This window comes from Alligator sinensis, unplaced genomic scaffold (assembly GCF_000455745.1).
Source record: "Alligator sinensis unplaced genomic scaffold, ASM45574v1 scaffold1151_1, whole genome shotgun sequence".
Taxonomy (NCBI): domain Eukaryota; kingdom Metazoa; phylum Chordata; order Crocodylia; family Alligatoridae; genus Alligator; species Alligator sinensis.
In genome coordinates, this window is record NW_005842835.1 from 220,333 (window position 1) to 242,681 (window position 22,349).

Here is a 22,349-nt window from a genome sequence, read left to right on the forward strand (position 1 = left end):
TCAATATTGCTATTACCAGTTTGTGAGACTAACTGTTTTACAAGACAGTAATCTACAGTAATTTTTACAAGACAGTAATTTTTGTGCTGTCCAGCTACTTAGTTTAAAATTAGACAGCTTGATCCAGAGTGAACTGGATGACTTCCCCGTAAGACAGCTGAAAGAAATAAAAGTAGGATTATGGAAAAATTATTAAAATCACAGGTAACATGTGGGTTGAAAGATGCATTCACAGCTCAAAATTCCCATCCTCCAGTTATATTATTTTATTCTGGATGCCAATATTATAATTGATAGTTAAGGATGTCTACTAATGGTCTCATTAAGACCACTGCTGGTTGTTACCGCCCATTCATTTACCAGTTTTTAGCATTCAGGGGGTGACTATGAAAATTAGAGTAATTGTATTTATTTTATCATTTATACTCCTCTTTTTTTTTTTTTTTGACAGTAGGCTTTCTTGGGAGAAAACAGTTTTTGAGAGAGAAGCTGGACGATTTATTCGCCTAAAAAGTGCATCTGAATTGTAGCACCAGTGCCAAAAGTCACCCAGACTAGAAGGAAGTTTGGATATAATTAAAGATCTGACCTCTGAAGTTAGAGAGCACCTTTAATTAACACACTGTAAAAGGAGAAACAAAACACTGTTTGCCATAGCCTGAGTTCTGGGTCATCTGCTATTTTTCATGTTAATAACATTACAAATATCCCCTAAAATGTTATTATGCCTAACATTACCCTAAAGGATCACAAACAAATGTCCAGTACTCAGGCCACTGAATTGCCATTTAAAAGTAAAGATGGGGTCTAAAGAGGACAGAATCTAAATACTCAAACCAGAACTATCCAGATATACCCAGGCTATCATCTCTTCTATTAGAAAAATGGCCATTATGTCTTGTGGCTGCATGTTAAAAAAATGTTACTTGGAGTGAGTGAGTAGTACAGAAAGCTACAGTATGGCAAGAGAGATCTATAGCTATGTATGGGGATGTTAGACCAAACCTTTCCATCCCTCTCTGTATTCAATGCTTTAAGGTTGCTCTGCTTTGAAGGAAAAAGAATAAGTGCAGCGGAATCAGGTAAATCTGTCCATATTAAGTTAAAATGACAATCACTATAATTTCCACCTTTTACAAATAAATTAATAAATGAATGAATGAAGTGTTTCTGACTGAAACAAGGAATTCTGAAATAACCTGCATCTCTCCCTACTTCAAATTTATGCTTGTCATTTGCATGTGTACATGCTTCATTTTAGAAGGTTCATGAGATTAAGTGCAGCGGCTTACAAGTATAGTTAAAATGAATGAAGTTACACATTAGAGAGAGAAATGAATCCCATCTATTGCTCCATGGAGATGCACTTTTCCTTTTTAATAGTTGTTTTCCTCCTCTTGTTTGCATTACCTTATCTCCCACAGGGTTTTAAAACACTATGCCACCTGGATATAGATTCTCTCATATTTCATAATTCTCAGCAGGATTCAACATCAAGATTACTGTAGCATCTTCTATTGATTTGGACAGAACACACAGAATCATATATACTAGGCTTGAAAATTACTTCATGTTTGGAAAATTATTTTTACTTTAAAAAAGCTTTACTTTCTAAAGCCTGAGCCTATCATTCATGAAAACATTTAAGTTTAAATAATGCCCGTGTGCATCGCACAAAGGTACAACCATCAAAGATGCTTCTATTTGAGAAGAAGTTAATTAGAACCCTAGACAAAAGATTTTATGGGAACAGGAAGTTCCCCCACTCTGTCATCCAATTTCTGTACTAGTACCGATACTACTTTCTAGGTTACATCATGTAAACTTTTTTGTATAACACCTCTAAACTTTGTTCAGGATCTCATGATCTCACACCCCCTACTGCTGTAAAATCACCTTCTCTGGCCTTGGCAAATGTATTATTTTCCTGCTAATATATATTCAGAGCGCTGTTGCTTGGACCCACGTACCCTCTCTCCAGCACATCAAACAAACTGCCTGTCTTCACTTTCAAGATGTTTCAGTCTATCACCAAGCAAGATGTCACTTCCTGTCTCTAATCAGTCAGTGAGTTCAACTTCCATCATCCACTTGCTGAATTTTTAAATCCATCTCCTTGTGTGTCCCTTATGCTGGCCCACTGGGTAAAGTATAACTGCAACTTCAACTGACAGTCAAGCAACTCCCCAGCACAACGTAGCTCCAGCCACAAAAGATACTAAAAGAGTCTGTTAAGTATTGAGACAGCTAGCCCATCTGAGCTCCATTATGCTGCAGCTACATTATAATCAGCACCCAAGCTAGCTAGCTCTGTGGTTCTTTGCACTTAAATTGTAGGTGGACCAGGTAAGAACTAGTTTTTTTCTGTTTGTACGGTGCTGAGCACAAAGATGATCCTTATCTACTATTAGGACTTCAAGAAACCATGCTAATAATAATAATAATAATAGCGCTAAATAGGGGACACGCTTAGAAGGGAATGAGTGAAGGCAAAATATAACCTAAATTTAGGCACCAAAACATAAAATACAATCCTTGCACATCAGTCTTACCAAATAATTTTGAGGTTACTTAAAAAAATTAAAGGACATGGATGCGTCCTCCCAAAATGTGCCTCCCACCAAAGCCATTAAAAAAGATGGAAGGCCTGTATAAAATACTTCATTGCTAAAAAGATAGTTTTCTTCACCTCATCAAAACGTAACTGAATAAAATAATCAATTAAAAGAGAAACTTCCATTTGTTCTACCCACAATATTTTGGGCACTTACCATGTGACAAGGGATGTTATCATCTCTAGCTTTTGAAACTAGCATCCACTCAAATTCATAATTCAACACCCTGCTTGCCATTAGACATCTTTGAGGTAAACAGACTGCTCTAACTTTTATCTGAAGCTAATTTGCACAAAATGAACTTTTCCAATCAGGAGATCTTACAACACCTTCAGTTCTCCTGTAAAATATGAATTTTCATTTCCACCTAGGAGAAATTTCATGATCTTCGCATTCTCCTACGCCTCGCCTGAAGAAGGGTGTGCGCGCCTGAAAGCTTGTAAGTAAAGATTTTTTTGCAAATATCTAGTTGGTCTAATAAAAGATGATATCTCTATCCAGAGATCTGGGTCAATATTTTGTGCATTTACAAGCATTGTGTTTCTACTGAGAGAATCAGAGTTTGCCCAGTAGAAAGCTTAAGTGCACAAATATTCATGCAGTTTCTCCTGGACCAAAAATGGTGGTTCTAATGAGAAAATTAATCCAACCCCAACCAAAAAGAAACAGCTCCCAGGAGTGTTTCTTCCAGGAGAATAAATGTGTTTACACTTTTGATAGAAGCCACAGCATCATTCTCCACAAACCCAGTGTGCACCCCTGTCTCCCCTTGCTCCAAGGAGAAAGTCTGTGACTCAGGCTGCATTTCACAGCTCCAGCCAAGCATGGAGCAAAACCCTTTGACTGGTTTGGGGCAAGGAAAGACCAGTTCCTTTCACCAGCCTTGCACTGTGTTCCAAGATGACAAAGGATGCTGAGGCAACTGTACCCCTGTATGTGCCCAGACCTTATACCTCCAAGGCACAGACCCAGGCCCCTACACCTTCACACTCCTACACCTGTGCTGTTCCATTGCAGGCTGTGGGAATAGAAGTTGATATGGCTACAAGCAACAAGCGAGGTCTCTTTCCCCCATGCCTGACAGAAAGGAGAAAGGGAGGGAGGGAGTGGGGGCTGTGAGTAGGAGTGTTTCACAGGGGCATGAACCCCTGGGGCAGCCAGCCTATCAGGGCTGCACTGTGCCTCTTGCTGCTCTTGGCACTATCTGGGAGCCAGGGGAGCCTGCAGAGCACACACAGATTCATGCACAGGGGCCCCCAGTTTGTGGGCCAGTGGCAGTGCAGGGTGTCTGTACACACCTGCCTGGCCCCTCTAACATTTGTACAGTCCTCTTTAAGGCCAGTTTGGGAGGCAGTCAGAGAGATCTGAACCATCTGTTTAGAACAGAAAGAGAATGCCTTGATAACAAAATAGTCAGGGACAGGTTATACCCTTGGGAGTTGGTTGGATACATTTGTAGTAAATTAGCTTGTGCATTTTATTCGCTCTGAGTGAAAACTTCACATACAATGGGGAGCACTGTACTGCAATGTCAAACTCACATTCACTATTAGCAAAGACTAGGTTTGGGAGAGTTAAAATTTTAATGAAAGACTTCTGTACCTTTAAATTATACCTTCAGGAATGCTATGGTAAATGAATGCTGCAGGTAGCTTACTGTGATGTATATTCCCCATCACATGCTCTGTTGTCAAAGAAAAAGGCATTCCTTGGATGAAGCTTACAAGCTCTACTGCCTTTATAGACATAGTCCTGCCAATTACCCCATAAAACTCAAGAACAGTGAAAGGGCAATGCCATCTAGGCCAGATGAATGTGTTCTGCTCATCTGCTTGTTTTCTGAGCTCAAGTCTATTCACTCTCTCTCAGGTGGCTTGTGAAGTTTTTCAGATGAAAAAAAGAACAGACGTTTAATAAATAAGACAGAAAAAGCCATTTAATCCCTTAACTAAAAACTTCATGCATTTAACCAGTTCTGTCTGTACGGTGATGGTAGCACAGTGCCTCAGCTGCTCACCACTAAATACACTTTGGATGATGGCATGTAAAAGTAGGTGCCAAAACGTTGTTAATGAGACAGATGTGAAGATCCAGAACAAAGGAATTTTCTTTATGTTTGCTTTAAGAACAGAAAAGGGATGAAAATATGATTTTATAGGCTTTCAACAACTAGTCTTGAGAGATGCACATTACAAAATGACATAGATGTGAAGATTAATTAAACTACATAACACATAATATTGCGATGACACATTCTTCCCCTTGTTCAGGAGAATGGATTGAAAAAAAATAGATATACTACTGTATTTACTTGAATATAAGACAACTCTCCAATAATTGGATTCTATAGATGGAAAATTTGTACATTTGTTATAATTTTCCAGGTATGTAATCTAATTATTGGAGCTTTACCTTCAGTTTGTTACCTTCTCACTGCTACAGCAGGGAAAATAAATCTAGAAGAATCTGGTGGCACCCTTGCCCTCTGCCCTGCCAACTTCTTCCTATGGCATCCTCCCTCCTCCCCCTTACTGTCAGACCCTGCTCTCCCGTGAATACATAGGAGTGGTAAATTTGAAAACAATAACTTTGAAATAAACATGCCTGTAGTAATTTGCTTATCGGCAAATTTCTATGGGTACCCATAGATTTAATTAATCAAGAGCTGATGCATTTTACCTTTTTTTGAAACTGAAGCAAAATTTTAGCTCAGGTATGCCATAAACACTTTTAAGCAGCACTTCTGAATCTTCTTACATACCACAGAAACTAGGTGTGATATTCCAAAGTCAAAAGGCTCATGATTTACCTTATAGCTCATTGGGCTGGGCCCCAGCAGTCAACAGGATTTCAAGCCATGATGACCCCATAGCTCAGCACTGCTCAGTATATGTGTGTACTCCACAGCAAAGGATCCATGTGCAAATTAGCCCCCCACTTATGACTGGAACCAGGTGTTCTTGTAACATGTCCTGGGATCCTGTGAGGTCACACAAATCAGATGAGACAGGTTGAGAGAGGGGCAAAGGAGGAATTCTGAGTGAACTGTTTGGAGACCTGTTTAGTGATGTTTACTGACATTTAAAGCTGGTGAAGAAACAGAAATAATTGAAAATGAGAAAGTCACAGCTGGGCTGTGGGAGTGAAGAGGAAGTAAAAATGTATTCAATGTAGTTAACTCACCATGACTTGAAAAAGAGCTGACTGAGGGGGACTGAGTACAATGGCCACTACCATATATCTTATTCAGATAGGCTGCATTACACTAACCTTGTTTTAAGTTCCCATCAGTATGTTTGCACAGTATGGGCCATGTGTTTTATAGTCATGCTCAGTGTTGGCTGCATTTCATCAATTTCATAATTAGTTTCCATTGCTGAGCAAATGCTGATTTTGGCAGTGGTTTAATGACAGACAATGTATTAAATGAGGTATCCTTGTATGCAAATGGGGTAAGGCAGGGAGGGATAGGAAGCTTCCCATATTATATTATGAAACACTTATTATCAAATGGAAACTCTTTAAAATAAAATGATTGGTACTTGTTTTAATTTTTCCTACTTGAGTTTACTGTATAAAAGCAAAACATGTGCCATGGGCTAAATACAATCTTAGGCTAAGCTGCATGTCACAGGCCCATTTGGCAATTGAAAAACTGCCTGATACATAGTAGGTATCTGATCCTCTGTCCCAGTAGCTCTCAACGTTTTCAGTCAGGGCACCCCTTCACAACTTATGTGAATGTGGCAGCAATCCTGGTTGAGAACCACTGTTGTGTTCAACTTATCTCAGCAGTTCTCAACTGAAGGTCGCTGCCACAAAGTAAAACTGTCCCATGCACCTGGTGCGCAGCCAGCCCGGGAAGGGCTGTGGCACATTTGCACACTCCTCCTGCATTAGGGTTCTAATGAAGCCCTGCTGCACCTGTTCATGGTTCAAACTTGTATGGTCTCCCAGAAACAGGCACATAGGACAGGTGGAACTGTTCCACATGCCTCTGTTTTCAGGAGGAGCATGGGGGGCAGGGTTTCCAACTGTATATAATTTTACAAACAGTCTCTAAAAAAAAAAAACCAACCTAAAAAGCCCTGTTTGTAAAAGTCTGTAAAACATAAAAAAAACCCCCATGGAATTGCCGCAGCTTTAAGCTCTGTGGCAAGAAGAAAGCTGGAGCAGCTGAAAAACAGATGGAGCACAGCACCTACTGTCCAGTTGGAGTTCAGCACTCTGCACACACTGAGCTCTTGTGAGGGCTTTACCACTCACTAGAGCATGCTAGACCCCACAATGTGCTGCTGCAGGGTCCCTATGCATAGCCCCTGCCTATAGCAGCTGCTCACAGTACCAGTAAAGGTACCAGGAGAGTGGCAGTGCAGCTGGTATGGAGCTGTGAGATAGGAGAGGAGAGCAGTGACTAAGAGTCTGTGTCAAGACAGTGGAAGCAGAGCCAACAGGAATAAGACTAGGGGGTGGGTTGGGGGGAGCTGAAGGGTGCAGTTGGGGGTGTCAGCGTATGGGTTGAGTAGGGGACCCCTGTGGTGGGGGTAGCAGAGTGCAATACAGCTGCCAACCGAAGAATTCTTTTTTATGAGAGTTAAAACACGTGTCAGGAAAAATGTTTCTCTATCAATAAGATATGTGCAGATTGTCAGTAAAAATAATTTCTTGAGTTGACAACCCTGGGAGTTGGGGTGGGGGTGGAGGGGGAGGGCTGGCTTTTCTGTGTTCTTTAAGAAAAGGGTTTAGAGAACCCCAATGAAAGAAGAATGCATACGTGCCATAACCATGCATGCAGGACACTTATCTGGCTGCTATGGTGGCTGTGGCAGTGCTTGTATCATAGCACCCATAAGGGGGTCTCCCATCACCCTAGTTGAGAACAACTATTCTAGTCTCTCTCATCTACTGTCAGTGCTATATTATTACCAGTGCTGAAACTAACTGGGTCCTGCCAATTTCAAGTGTTAGAAGTAAGGGGTTGGGAATAATAATGTAACAAGCATTAAGGACCTGCAAAACAAGTTGAAAGCAAGATGTTCTCATGTGAATTAGAAGGCATGCTTACACTGGTTTAGGTTGTGGCTTTAATACTTAAATCAATGAGATTTCACAAATGGCTAGTAGCATCTTAAAGTGCTTGTGGGCATCTAAAAGTGGTTTCTACAGTATTGTTCAAATTAGTGTACTACGGTAAGTTCATATACCTTTAATATCTTCAACTTGTATTTTAAAGGAGTGGGGAATAAATGTCACCCTAATATTCCAGAGTTATTGTAAGTTTCTTCTAATATCATCAGCAAAGAAAGAGTTGATGCTGACATTTAAACAGTTAATGTTAAGGTTCAGAGTTTACATATGGGAGATGAATGGGGAAGTTGACAGCTTTGAACACTACAGGCTGCATCAGTCTTATGAATGCAACATAATATAATAGACATTTACAAATCTTAAAAAGAAATAAAAAAAATCAGAACATGATAGTGCTCAGGCAACAAACCCAAACCAAACCACTCAAAAAATTCCATGCCTTTCCTGTGGACTGCATTAAAGCCAAGAACAACTTAAAATATAGCACTAAGAAATGAATGGTGTCCTGAACTCACCACAATGCAACTCCAAATGCCTGATATCAGTGCACTGTATTGTATTCATCTTTGTTAAATCTATCTAGGAGAAAGAAAAGTCCCTCTGGAGTGCCTTCCCTTTGTAGATTTAAGTTTGAGAGTTAATTTTATTGCCCAACAGCATTTAGTAGAAAGACATATTTCTTACAACAGAAAAGGTCAGTGAAGGAAATCCTATAACTGCTGAACTTACGATATGGCAATAACAAAAAAATGGTTCCCTCACAATAAAGGCCACTTCTTGCTCATCTTGTCAATATATATTCACATTGAGATCATTACATTTGGATAACCCCCCTTATAAAACCTAATGGCTCCCTAAGAGCCAGTCTGCATAGAGTCAAGCAGTAGAATCTGAGTACTTAAAGTGTATAATACCTACATATTGTATTGAACATCCTTATTAAAAATCAATTTGGAGATGGTGTGTAGTCTGAAAGACTGGGAATGGGTAACGAGCTATTTAAACCTTCTGCCTTTAGGTCAATGCATTGATTTCAGTGTAGTCTGGTGGTGAATGAATTTTGCTACTGCAAATTTGGCAGTGTTAGCCCAGTCACCAAAAAAACAAAATTCCTTTTCACACAAACCCCACCAAACTGGCAAGCAAGCAGCTACAAAGGGAAATCAAGGACTGGGTGAACACTGTCCTCTCACACTAGGGCTGAAGGACATTAGTACAGTGTAAAGTGTGGTCCTTGTCCTGTGGGTAACAGGGAACAGCATTTATGAAATCAGAGAATGCACCTGTTTTTTAGGTCAGTCCCAGTGTCTCGATCAATTTTAAAATGCAGTCCAGTGTCTTGTCCTAGTTTTCAGAAAATGAAGCAGACTCTAGGAAGCGCTAGCCAGATAAAATGGGGAAATTAAAACCTGGCTGGTTCAATGCACATGTGTTTCATGGCCCCCTGCCAGCCTATTTATAAAATCTGATCCCTATGTATTCTTTCTCCACTTACTCTATTTTCTCAAATGCAACATGCACCTTTCCCCCAAAATTGACATGTATATCTTAAGCAGGGAAGCTGTTTTTTTCTGACTAAGGTAGAAGCACCCTGCTGTTGCATTACTATTTAGACAGATAAAGTAGTCAGTTGACTTAACTGCTCATTGTTCTTCACTCCAGAGGTGTTAAGCAATCCTTCTTAATGGTTGTGTTGTTCCACTAACCAAAGTAACCTCTCTTAGGGGAATTTTGCTGTCTGCTAGCTGCTCCTGATCTCTATCCTCCTATTCTAACTTTAAACAGAAAAGGGAGGGTGAGGCAGCTGAAGATTAGGCTCTGTCCCTGCTCTATGCAGCCATAACTGGAAAAAAAAATTCTTTAGTTTGCTTCTCAAAAAAAAAGGTGCTTATTATATTCCAGGGCATGTTATATGAGAGAAAATACAGCAGCATTGTGCATTTTCTACTTCTGCTGGATACTGCCACCCGCACCGACTACAAGACTTTCCAATGCAATTGCACATCTTTCTGAACCAACTCCCATCCTTCAGCATATAGATACAAACCAATATGGACTTTAGCTCCCTGGCTCTAAGGAAGTGCTATGAGCAGGGATCTACCTAAATCACAGGGGGATTTATCAATTTTCCTGGGGTGATTGCAACAAAGTTCTACTTCTGCAATCATTTTGTAGCAACTTTGCCAATCAGTGCCAGCTGGCGAAGAGGCTTGGTTGGGAAGAGGGGAAGGAATGAGGGGGTGGTCACCATCTTCACTGCTGGCTGCCCTTCGTGCAGCCCTGACCCTTGGTGCTGATTGTCAGAGAGGTACTGGCAGGGGGGAAGAGGGATGAGGGGGCAGCTGCCATCTTGTCTGCTGCTCTTTGTGCCACCCTGCCAGCCAGCCCCTTCCCCTCCTGACAACAAGGACTGCTGGCTTCCACTGGAAGCTGGCAGTTTTTTGTTTTTTTTCATGAATTTTGCGGTTTCCACAAAATCCATGAAACTGAGAATTAAGTAGGTCCTGCTTCCTAGCTATGAGCAGCACTATGCTGATATGCATGTGCAGGCATGTGCTATCCAATTTGGCTTGGTCACTATATATCCCCTGCTCTGTACTAGCTACGATCACTGATTTTACTTTATTTTCTTGTAGGACAGTGGGGAACAACAGCAGCCTTGTGCCTGGATGTTGACATGGGAATAAAGAGCAGAGCAAATGAATGAATGAGAATGAGCATAGTATAGTATAGAGACTAAAGGTGAAAAAGGAGGGTGAAGAGTAGTAAGAGAAAGAAAATGAAATGAGATAGCAAGACAAGAAGGAAAGAGGAGAAACGGGTGTCTCCATTTGACAATTTGATCATTCAATTGATCACAGAGACCTTCAGTCTGTAGGGCTGTCAGTAAAGCACATTTTATAGGCAGAGTTCATAAAAAAAACACAACATGAACAATTTACTCTTCTAGCAATCATTCCTCCTCTCTCTTATTTTTAGCACCATGTCAAATCCACCCTATGAAATAACAGTTCAGATTTCTCACTCTCAAAATAAAGATAAAGCCTTGTCAGAATTCCCATATGGAATCTGTTCACTTTATATTTTTCTCCACCCATTTACTGAATGATTCAAAGCCCACTAACATCAGTTTAAGTCTCTCAATTACCTTCCACAGGTTCGATCAAGTCCTTCAACAAGATTCTATTTAATTACTAGGATGTATTACACTCAATATTCAGAGCAATTTTCATTGCCATCTCAATTCAACAAAATGATAATCATAATAAGAGAATGCAGCAGTAAGGAAAATTAGAGCAAATCTGAGAAACAATCATATTTCTAGATAAAAAATGAGATAGGATTATATGCCCTGCACACCACCTTTCTCCTCCCTCTCCCCATCCCTCAGCATAGCCCAGCATTACTGAAATGACTGCATAGCTGCACCACTTGGAGGATGCAGACATTGACTTGAAAAAGCACTTGAAAAAATGAATGAAACCCCATGAGAAAAGTTTAAATTTAAAGGAAAACAAAAATTCTGTTGGAGAGCAAGTGTGAAAAAAGCAAGCCAAAATTTGAAAGAGCATCTCTCCCAGTCTTCTCTACCATTCAGTTTCATTCAAATCTTACTGTACTTAATGGAAAGTCTACTTCTGAGTTCAACTGAATTTGGATCTCAGGAGGAGCTGGAAAAGCTGAAATGAATAAGCACGTATTTTTTCCCCTTCAATTTTCCGAAACATAATTTAAATTATAGGAGCAGAAGCAATCCTTAGCTGCAACATCGGTATTTTTTTTGTGCATATGTTGAAGAAACAACACACTTATCTTACTTCATCATTTGGAAGCATGTTAATGACAGAGCTTAGAATCCTTTTGCCAAGCTCCATGGAAGAAGCTTTTTCTTTTTCTTTTTTTTATATAGAAAAGGACTTTGCCCCCAAAGTGAGTTCATAATGGAAACACCATAATAAAAACAGCGTTTGGATGTCCGTTCCGTTAAAATATAAAACTGGTGAAATTCTTGTACAATCTTATTTGGATTAAAATTATTGTAAAAATACAAATCCAAGAAAAACTCATTATGTCTCCAGGAGGTAAAAGAGGCTGTGTATCGAGACTGTGTATCTTAATTTTCCTAACAGAGTGGATGCATAGCCAAATTTAATGTAGAGTGTACACACTAGCCCCCCACCTCCCTCTTATTACATGCTACACAAGAATTTCTGGAGTAACCATCCTGGGGATAAGACAACATCTCCACATCGGAGAGACATAACACAGACAGTAGTGGAACAGCTACCCTAACCCACTAATGCGGCACAACCGTGATCTATGACAGTTGTCTCATGTTCAGTTCTATTCAATCTATGACCTTTCTTTCAGGGCCAAGGTCACCAACTGTGATGGTGCTTGTTTTGCAAAGCAGTCACCTGCCCGTTGGGAAATGGATTGGAGCCAACTCATTACAATCTGGTATCTCATACTGAAGTAGAGAGTAGTTGTAATTGTTGGAAAATGTTGGCATTTATTCCTAAAATAGGCACAAGTTCAGGCAGCTTTTAGAATACTCCGCTAGCTGTCAAAGAATACACTCTGCTGGATGCTGACTACAGGGATGATACTGATTAAAAAATGTATGCTGGCAAAGGCACACAGATATAATAGTGATGGGTACAATATCAGATTCTAGGATGCAATGAGTAAAAATATCCCTTTGCCTGGACTTCAGAGTAGCTAGGGACACCAGCAGACTAGTCAAACTCCCTGATCATTCTTAAGACCGGACAGGGAAATCAGTTTTATTCCTACTGTAGTAGTTCTCCTCCCTGATAAACTATATTGTCTATATTGGTGGTTCTCAACCCGTTTTGACACAAAGCAACCGTTGGTAATCTTCTGGTTTTGTCTTGTGAATCATGTATAAGAGTGCAAAAATTGAAAGGCAGTTTTCAAAGGATCTCATGACACCCCAAAATGCCACGGCATCTTGAATGAGAAAAGTCCCACAGCATTCAACTTTTTTTGGCACTTCCCTATGAACAAGCTCTCTTCAATCTGAACATGAATGCAACTGAACAGGCATCTGGTATATGTAATTACTAACTTTCTAACCAGTCTCCAAGTCCATAATGGTTAAACACCTGAAAATAAGGCTGCCTACAGATGTGAAAAACAAACACCCCCCCGCTCCCCCCCCAAAACCAGTGCTTTACTTTCAGCTTGGGGCACCCCCACACCAAGTGCAGTGCATGCCTAGAAGAGGCATCACATCAGTTTGACCCAGCTCGTCCAACATCTGTATAGATCCTGCACTTCAGTGAGGCTTTGTGGCACTTGTATCTAAAAGCTGATTCAATAGAAATGCCAAAAAGCCCAGCAGAAGCACGCGATCTACACAGATGTTGAGCGAGCCAGGTCCAACTGATGCAATGCCTCTTACGGAAAGGTGCTGGGTTATTTGTTGTGGGGGGGGTGGTTTCCATGTCTGTCAGCAGACTAAATGTCACAGAGGCAGAAAAACATTATTAAGGTTCAACAGTTGCTAAAGTTCGACTTTTTGAAGGTCAACAGCTCCTCCATTTTGGGCTTGTCTTCTCATTGGTCATTCTGTGTCTACATGTCTCCTTGTTATCAACAGAACATTGCCAGAATTTGCCACTGCATCAATTTTACCTCTGCTAAAATCCTCATCTGCTTTTTCAGTCTCTTCTATAAACCAATTCATGACAGGATTCTCACATCCCAATCTTTCAAGGCTCTAGGATGGAACAAACAACACCCAGAGATATTACTTTTTTTCCATTGCCCTTTATCCCTCCATGCAATCTTGTCATTGCTGATGTGGAATCCTCCTCCTCTGCAACTCCTGTCATGGGAATCATCTAAAAACACTTCTTCCTAGTTTAATTTATGCTCCCCCATATCCTTCACCAAACACCTATACTTTTCTTCTCCCCCCTCCCTCAACCTGTGGTACTAAAGAATATTTTCTAAATGTTTTGAAAACATTGTCCAAAAAAGATAGATTCCTGCTAGTCTGCTCCACTCTTCCTTTTATATGAACAGTCAGGCTACTGAAATACAATAATGCTTGCACATTTCAATTTTAAATGGTAGCTATAACTTTCACAAGAAAAAAAGCAGACAAAGCAGATGGAAGAAGACAGTATCAGGAACTCACAAAATCATGTCAGAGTTGATAAATTTAATCTCTGATTTACCCGATTCAATATTCTCTGATGGGGAATACTGATGCTTCACAAATTGAAAGCACAGAGCAAATATTTCTTCTTTGAAGTTGAGAATGCAAATATATGGCATGTTACAATATGAAACACAAGTGAAAAGTAATTCATGTTAAGCTGTATTACCACCCTCAAAGGAGGTCTGAAGCTCACTGTTCTTTTTTTTCGGTGGCAATGTGCCTTTCCAAGTAATGTATTCAGATGTGTGCATGCTACCTTTAGAGCATGACACATACATGCACATACTGTCTAACAATTGGCTTTTAGTGATTAGTGATTAATGATTCCAAAAAAATCACTTATTATTAGTAAGGAACAAAAGTAAACATCCTGGCTTTTTAATGTTCTGCTTGTTCTTTGATAAAAAACAGGAATCCAAATAAGAAAATACAAAATGAAACAGTTTTTGCATGTAAGAAAATAAAAAAAAAAATACCATACACGTGTAACTCACTTGAGGTTTCCTTAAAAAGTGAGTGTAGGTTTCATTTGGAGTGTTTGCACATGCATTAAACATGCATGAAGACAGAGACGCACAAATGTAAATACGTTTTACAGAAAGATCTGCATGAGAAATGGGACCCGCAAAGGCCTTGTATAAAAGAAACATTAAAATTCTTGGTTACCCAGCTGCAAGACACTTCTATCTATAACACAGATTAAATAAATCATCCACTGTCATGCTGGATTAGAAAGAGACAGATACTAATGATTGAACACACTCTATAGAACACGGGAAATTAGAAAAGCTTGACAAATATGGTTAGTGGTAGCACGGCCCCATTCCGAAGAATCAGAAAAAAATCTGTTACAAACAGCAGAGTCAGTGGCAAGAGAGAGAAAGACTGCTACAGGCTTGAGAGGTCCACTTACTGACGCTGCCACAGACTGCCATGCAGTATTCCTCAGAGTCAAAGTTGTTGCGGTTCCCACCACATCCGCCGTAAAAGAATGGTGCACATTTTCCTTCAGTCACATCAAAGTACCAGCGGGAGATCATTGCTCGGCAAGGACCAGTCTCAGCTTGTTCAGAGCACACCTCTAATTATAGGAGATGTGGAGGAACTATGTTTAGCATGAAAAATATATTGTGTTGCTGTTCATCTATACAAGTTTACTACATTTCTCTTTTACATTATTATTAGCCAGGAAGCAGATGTCTTGAGGAAGCATCTAAACAAACTTCCACAAAATAATTCATTTACTACAGCTTTAACTTCCCCTCTATACATTTGCTTTAGGACAATGGAAGCATATTTTCCACAGGATGAACATAATCAAATCCCTTAACAGCATTAGGTCTGCCCTACTTACAATTTTTTTTTTTTTTATCTTTGTCAGTGGGACATGCAAAATTTATTGAAGTTGTTATGCTAGTACAAGACCTCACTTGGACAAAATTATATCAGTGTAGTATGTTCCACATCCCTTACAGAAATAAGTTATGTAGGCATAAACTTACACTTGAATAACTGTGTCTACACTAATGGAAGGGAGAGGGGTTGTATTGCTTTAACTATAGTTAAAGTAGAAATTGGCTAGCACATAAAGGTAAAATAGATTTAAAAGACTTGAGATGACTTCTTAGCTTATACAAGACTATACAGACATTACAGAAATCAAATCTCTTCCATATGCATATATAATCACTTTGAATGAAATTTCTTCCTATGATGAGGCCCTGTGCAAGGCTTGAGTCTTAAATCCATAGGGCCTCAAGGATTTTAAGTTTTGCATAGGTCTGACACTCACTCTGTCAATGGGAGCAACTCACATCTTTACTCAAATAAAAAAAAGCAAAACAAAATTAAATAATATTTTATGCTTTTAGTTTTCCCTTTGAAACTTGTTTAAAATGTGGGGAACTTAGGTGAACAAATTAAGGACAGGAAATTGGAAGTAAATGGTAGAAGTCTACCTGTAAATTTGAATTCAGCCAACCACATGCGTACATACAGGACCCTTTACCAATAATGTTCCAAACAGCTTCAACATTCAATGTGCTATATATCATTTGCAAAATTGCATTCCACTAAAACATTGGCATATTCCACAATCTTCTTTTGCATCTCTCACACTAGATTCCAAATATTGACAGACAACTGATAAGCCCATTATAACAGTTTCCAAATTTACTTAGCAAATCTTAATTCTGTGCAAGGTTGACCCATTCATGTGGAGATGTGGTTTTACACTTGTCTGAATCAGACCCTGCACGCATTTAAAGTCCCATCCCACTCATCAAGTACAAGAGGCTCTTCCTGGCATTGGCCCAGATTCCATTTGGATGCTCCACTGCCTTTTTTCTTCTAAGCTGTTTGTTTTAGCTCTGTTTATTGTGTAAACCTTCCCACCACCTTTCTGCAAAGCATATTTTGTATCAAATTGCCATAAGCAATCAACTTGTATTCTACACCTTCCCCCTACACAAGTAGTTAGGGTTCCAATTTTTGTAATATATATCTAATTTATTTTCAAGAGTTTATAATGGGTCTGAGGTTATGTATTTATTTACCCAGTTTAGTTTGTGGACATGAATGAAGGTGGGGCAGAAGAATGCTAGTCCTTTACTTTTAAAAATGAGGGAAACTGATTAATTTTAGACAGTATTTTCGACATGATTTACTCCAGACAGATTTTAAAATAAAAGCCAACCCCACAACCCAAGGATACAGTTATATGCCACAAAGTAAATTTTGCAGGACCTCGTACTTAGAAAGGAGTTACCACCAAATACATTTTAAAAATGAATTAAGGGCACATTGATTGACATTAAAAAGGCCAAGAACCAAGAACTTTTTTGCTGATAATATTTTTTCAGAATCACAGGGTCATCTTGGCAACTCGTCAGTCTATTTTAAAATTAATTTACTTAATGTGACTGTAGGTTGACCTCAATCTGTAAAGAAATTAATGCCTTCTAGAAGTCCCTTGATGCTGCTAAATTTACTAAGTCTGAGTCATTTTAACATTTATATTTCCCACACACAACAGTTTGAGGAACTTTTGTAGACTTAGTTTCTATTTCCTTTTTTAATATATTGCTTTCTCTGTATCTGTACACACACATGCATACGTACACACATACATACATATGTATGTGTATGTTAAACAGAGAAATTATAAAAACAAGTATGTACAGAGCTTTCCACATTTTTATTTCATACATAGCGTGTAAAAAAGAAAAGTGATAGCCCAACAAAGAAATGGCATCAGTGATGATTAGAAATCAGTCCTCTGGAGACTACAGACATTCATATATTCATTAAACATTCATTTGGCTGACAGTCAGAAAAAATGCCACTAGTTCTAGGAAATACGAAAATCTGTTGCATAAAGACGGAAAATACAACTCTTTAAAAAGAATGAGTAACTACACATTTAAATCAGATTCAGTCTTTAGCTTCATGTGGGGCTAGAACAGGGGCAAGCAAAATATGACTCATGGGTTAAATTCAGCCTGCCAGGCAATTTCATCCAGCCAGTGGGCAGGCTCCCAATTAATGAATTAATTAGTTGCATCTGGCTCAGCCCATATCTGCCCATGCTGCACTCTTCATGCAGCCAAGCCATACCCACTCCTGCCGAGGCAGCACATTATGCTCCCACCCTCACCCACAGGAAGGCATAGTTTCTAGGAGAAGCTGCTGCTGCTGCTGCTGCCAACACCCAGGGAACTGCAAGGGAGAGTCCTGAGAGATGGAACCAGCAGCCTTCCCCACCTTCTGCCACAACATGAACCTACTGGGACTTCACCGGGAGCAGCAGGGAACCCTATGCAATGGAGCTAGGCCACCTCAGTCCTGATCCCAGCTGCCTCAGCCGAGACCCAAGAGCTGAGCATGGTGGAAAGCAATAGGGCCAGGCTGCTGGCTCCATCATGTGGGACTCTGCCACCCCCCTGCCAGTGTGCAGCTCGGGCTGAGTCCTGTGAGCTGCATGAGAGCCACAGGGAGCACTGTGTGATGAAGCTGGGCCAGCCGGGCCCCGCTTCCCACTGCAATGTGCAGCTCCCAGGACTCAGCTGGAGCTATGTGCTGCTGGGGGCGGTGGGGGGTCCACCTGCGCAGGCCATGAGTGCCCCAAGGACCCATCACCTGCTGCTGCTGACGCCAATAGCAGGGGCTGTGTGCCTTGGAGGGCAGGGGGCATACATCCATACCACCATACCTATACCCCCCACACCTTCTCCCCACACCCACCCAACAAGCCCCACACCCACCTGCACCCTCACCCACACCTCCTTCACACACCCTCCCCCATATCTCCTCACACACACAGCCACCCCCCCACAAACTCCATACCTAACCTCTAATCACACCCACACACAACATGTAAGAGGAAGACTTTATTTTGAGCTATTATGCAATTGCCTCTATATACATTCAACAAATGCACATAAATCAGGATAAAAATATTTTTTGACATAAAATCAAAATGTGTTATAGTACATATTTGGTTTTTACAAGATCTGTTTGTAAAGGGGGTGGCAGAGTCCCACATGATGGAGCCAAGATTTGTTTGTTTTTTCCCCCAGTTCCAAGATGACAAGCCCCCTCCACCCAAAAGGAGTATTTATGGGGGCAGGACTTCCAGTGGCAAAGGTCAGGGGTCAGGGACAGGACGTCCGGTCCCAAGATGGCGACCAGGGGACGAGGTCACCTATGGCCCTCGATAGTTCACCAAAACTCATTAAGCGCTGCCCAGCCAAAATAATTGCCCAACCCTGGCCTAGAATCTTATTTTCTCCTTAATCCCGAAATCTGATCTGAGATCTACAGACTAGCTCTCAGCTCCTTATACATATGAGCATTCCAATGTAAGGAGTCAGAAGGCAGGGCAGGATGGTACCATATAAAGACTAACTGGTTCAGATGCATGAGCTTTCATAGGCAACAGTCTACTTCACCATATGCTAAGGAGAACAAAATACTCTAATACAGATGTGCTGGATCTATACAAGAAAAGCATTTAAATACTAGAGATTATGCTGCAAACATAGGTTCCTGTTTTATGACTGGCCCTGAGCAAAGGCACCAGGAAGCATATCATAAGAATTTCTTTCCTGTTTTTATCCTTGTCACCTACACTGGGCAGGTGGAATAGTACATTTGCTCCTTCTCCATGGCCATTCAAGACCCTACTCAAAGAGTATGCAGATGCCATGTACCTTGATGCCTTTTGCATGGGCAAGTAGCAGTATTAAGACTATAATGTGTGAGCTATGTTATGTTCATAAACTATTAGCAGCTGATGGATGAACTGCAAAACTGCATCATTTATAATTAAAAGCTAAACTGACTTTGCATCTTTCAACAGATTTCTAAACATGGAAACAGAAGCTGTCTTTTGTGCCACCCTAAAATGTTTACAGTGGTACAAAAGATGCCCATATCCCTTGTTGCACTACATACAGTGGCTGCCACAAAGGTGGTATTAATTTGTGTTGCTGTTTAGCAGAGGACATCTTTTTCCTTTACAGTGCAAGAAGCCCAGAGCTGCCCGTGCTCTCCAGCCACCCAAGGGAAGTGCTCCAGGGACTTGAGGGGTCCAACTGTGCACACCCTGGGAATTCCTGTACAGGATTGAGCCCCTCAAGCTTGAGAAGGGCCTGCCTGACTGTCCTGGATTACTGAGACCTCTCCCCCCTCAAATCTCTAGGAACGTGTCTTGTTAAAGCAAGAAATACCTGTCTTTCTCCACTTATTGAAGAGCAACCCGGAGATCCTGGGGATGTGTCTTGATAAGTGGGGAAAGCAGGGCAGGCACTCATAGGGCTTGAGAGACCTGATCCTGTGTGGGAATTCCTGGGGTGCAAAGGAATGGGCCACTCAATGCCTGGGAGAACACGTCAGCCATTGTCCCCTTAGCATCAATGGGCAGGACAACAGGAGACATGTTTAAGCCAATGAAATGGATCAGCTGTGCTGGGATGCATCCCAGGACAGCAGATTCATTTCATTTGGCAACATCTATTTCTACCCTTAGGCACAAAAGCAAGGCTCATAATTATAGCCACACTGGGCATACACTGCTAAGTCAAAATAAGAAAAAATTAATTTCAAGGTGGCAAAATGGTAACTTTCATTTGTCAATCTTGTTTCTGAGAACTGATTAAGAAATTAAGCAACTCTTTGTTTCTAGCTGCAAGAAGACAAAGCAAATAAAGGAGAAGGAGACCTTTTGCATGCATATAATGCTTGTTTTAACGAACGTTCTTGAGGAATTTTAAATTAAAGCCTTGTTCTCACATGTTTCAAATTGCCCACACAATCCATCTTTGGTACCAAAATTCTCCATGCTTTGTTTCTGCCCCAAAATAAGGGCCTTTTATTGCCAGTACATTTCACACTCTGTTAGTTTCAGATAAGTTCATTTAGACATTTTTTAATTCTAAGGAGCAGGAAATAATTCATATTTCCTGTTTGATAAACCTGCCACAGAGGTAGCTCCAAGACAGTTCCACTGTTTACTTGGCTGTCACTGAAAAACAGTTTCATAACATAAAAAAGCTAAATAAATAATGAAATACTAAATAAAAATTAAATAATAGCTAAATAATGAAGTCATTGAGAAGTAGCTACTACACAGGCACATTAAAAAAAAATTGTTCCAACCTTCCCTATTAGACACTTTACTCCTAAAAAGTGGAGACTTTCACATTTCCTAGTCAATGTGCAGTTTTTAAGGACTGGATTTACAGATAGACTGTAAATCCAAATATAACACCGGATTATTTCATAAGTGTTGTTAGTACAACTATCTGAAAATTTTCATGCGGCAAGGTTTCTTGAAGAAAGATATAATTATGTCTAAACATTTTTTATATGAAAATGTGTATTATGGTGATGAATTCTGTTTTTCCCCATGATATGTCATAACAAAAAATTAAATGCAAATCAACATTTTTGTCTGAAACAAACATTTTTGTAGCAATTTGACTTAGGAGGTTACATATTTGCCTACTAAAACAAAAAAAGTCAAAACAACATTATATGTTAACTCATATGTTTTCTGACCAGCTTTTTTGTTAGCTCCAGCACTTATCCTAATGATTTATAAGATGACTCAGTGCTCTTTTCAGGAACAGAGCTCATTTAAATGTTGATACAGTCTGTTTCATCCCTTTTCAAACTTCAGGAAATTAAAATGATAAAAAAATATAGGAGGTGTTTTCAACAAGACAGATGGGAATTGCACACCCAATTCTGATTTCTGGGATCTGGGTATCTAATGCCAGTTTGTTCATGGGAAAATTTCCTCTAAATCAATTCTGTATGAAGACTATTTAGTTTAATATACTATCAGTCAGGAAGTGTAAGATGTAAGAGTCCATAATGTTCTGTATGGCAAATATATACATTTTCCTTTTTCTCCCTTATGACATCAACACTTTGACCTTGTACAGAACCTTCCATCTGAGAATCCCAAAGATCTAAACAGACATTTTAAATGAATCCTAATAGCAAAGTTCCAGTTTTATAGTAAACTTAACAGAATTATACAAAGTCATGCAGAAAACCACTGGCAAAGCTAAGACAGGAATCTTCCTCTCCTACCTACATAGGTACATCCTTTATTTCCACTATGATTCTCTACCTTTATAGTGTTACCTTACCTTTTATATAACACATAGTGTATCAAACAGGAATGTTAAAATTGACAGACCATTAATATTACTATTTTCACCACCTATATTTCAATGTCTAGCTATGCCAAGTTTAAATTTCATTCATGTATGCTCTGATTAAGCAAAGCACTTATGTATGCATGTAAATGCACTCAAAATGATGCACTGGAGTTTCCTTATACATGCATAAATTTTCATACTTAATGTATATATCATTTATATTCCACCAGAAAACAGAATGTAATTGATTAATGCACAAAGTGAGCAAAAGAATCAAATTTCCCTAGAAAAGGTAAAAATCATCTGAGTATCTGGCTCCATGGAAGTAGGCATTAAATTGTGTGTTGCAGGCAATACTCTTTTGCCATCCAATTAATTAGAAAGCACAGTTATAAATTATGTGTGTACCTACACATTCATCAGTACTGCTTGCCAGTATGTAGCTATTTCTGAAATGCTGCAATGTTAGAAAGCTTAGTCATTTGCTGTCATTGTATTTATATCTTCCTGGCTAGGGACAGAAGTTCAGTGCACATAAACCACTTTCAAAATGGCTGAAACTGGTTGGTTTGAGATAATTCTGGACAGCTGTAGTATCAGACTGAACTGATTTAGATTAAATTGGTTTACTGAACTTCTGTTGCAGATCCCCTCCAGATTCAAGTTAACTCACAGTCCCCCAGCATCCTCAGATACTTTGTAACTCTCCCCCCACCTCCCCCACCCCACCCCTTGCAGGGTGGGTAGGCTAGTCTTGGCCCAATCTGTCTGCTCCAGCTGAGC

The 22,349-nt window shown here is 39.9% G+C and overlaps 1 protein-coding gene across 4 annotated transcripts in view; it reads right to left on the reverse strand.

Moving 5' to 3' along the window:
* APP (amyloid beta precursor protein) overlaps positions 1-22,349 on the reverse strand; it is a 312,221-nt gene that overhangs the window by 101,615 nt on the left and 188,257 nt on the right. For 2 of the 4 annotated variants that reach the window (XM_006035438.3, XM_006035437.3), the window contains exon 6: positions 14,810-14,977. The exons of the other annotated variants lie outside the window; for them this stretch is intronic. In XM_006035438.3, the coding sequence (XP_006035500.1) occupies positions 14,810-14,977 (168 nt within the window). The remainder of the gene's footprint in view (positions 1-14,809; positions 14,978-22,349) is intronic. 4 annotated transcript variants of the gene reach the window in all.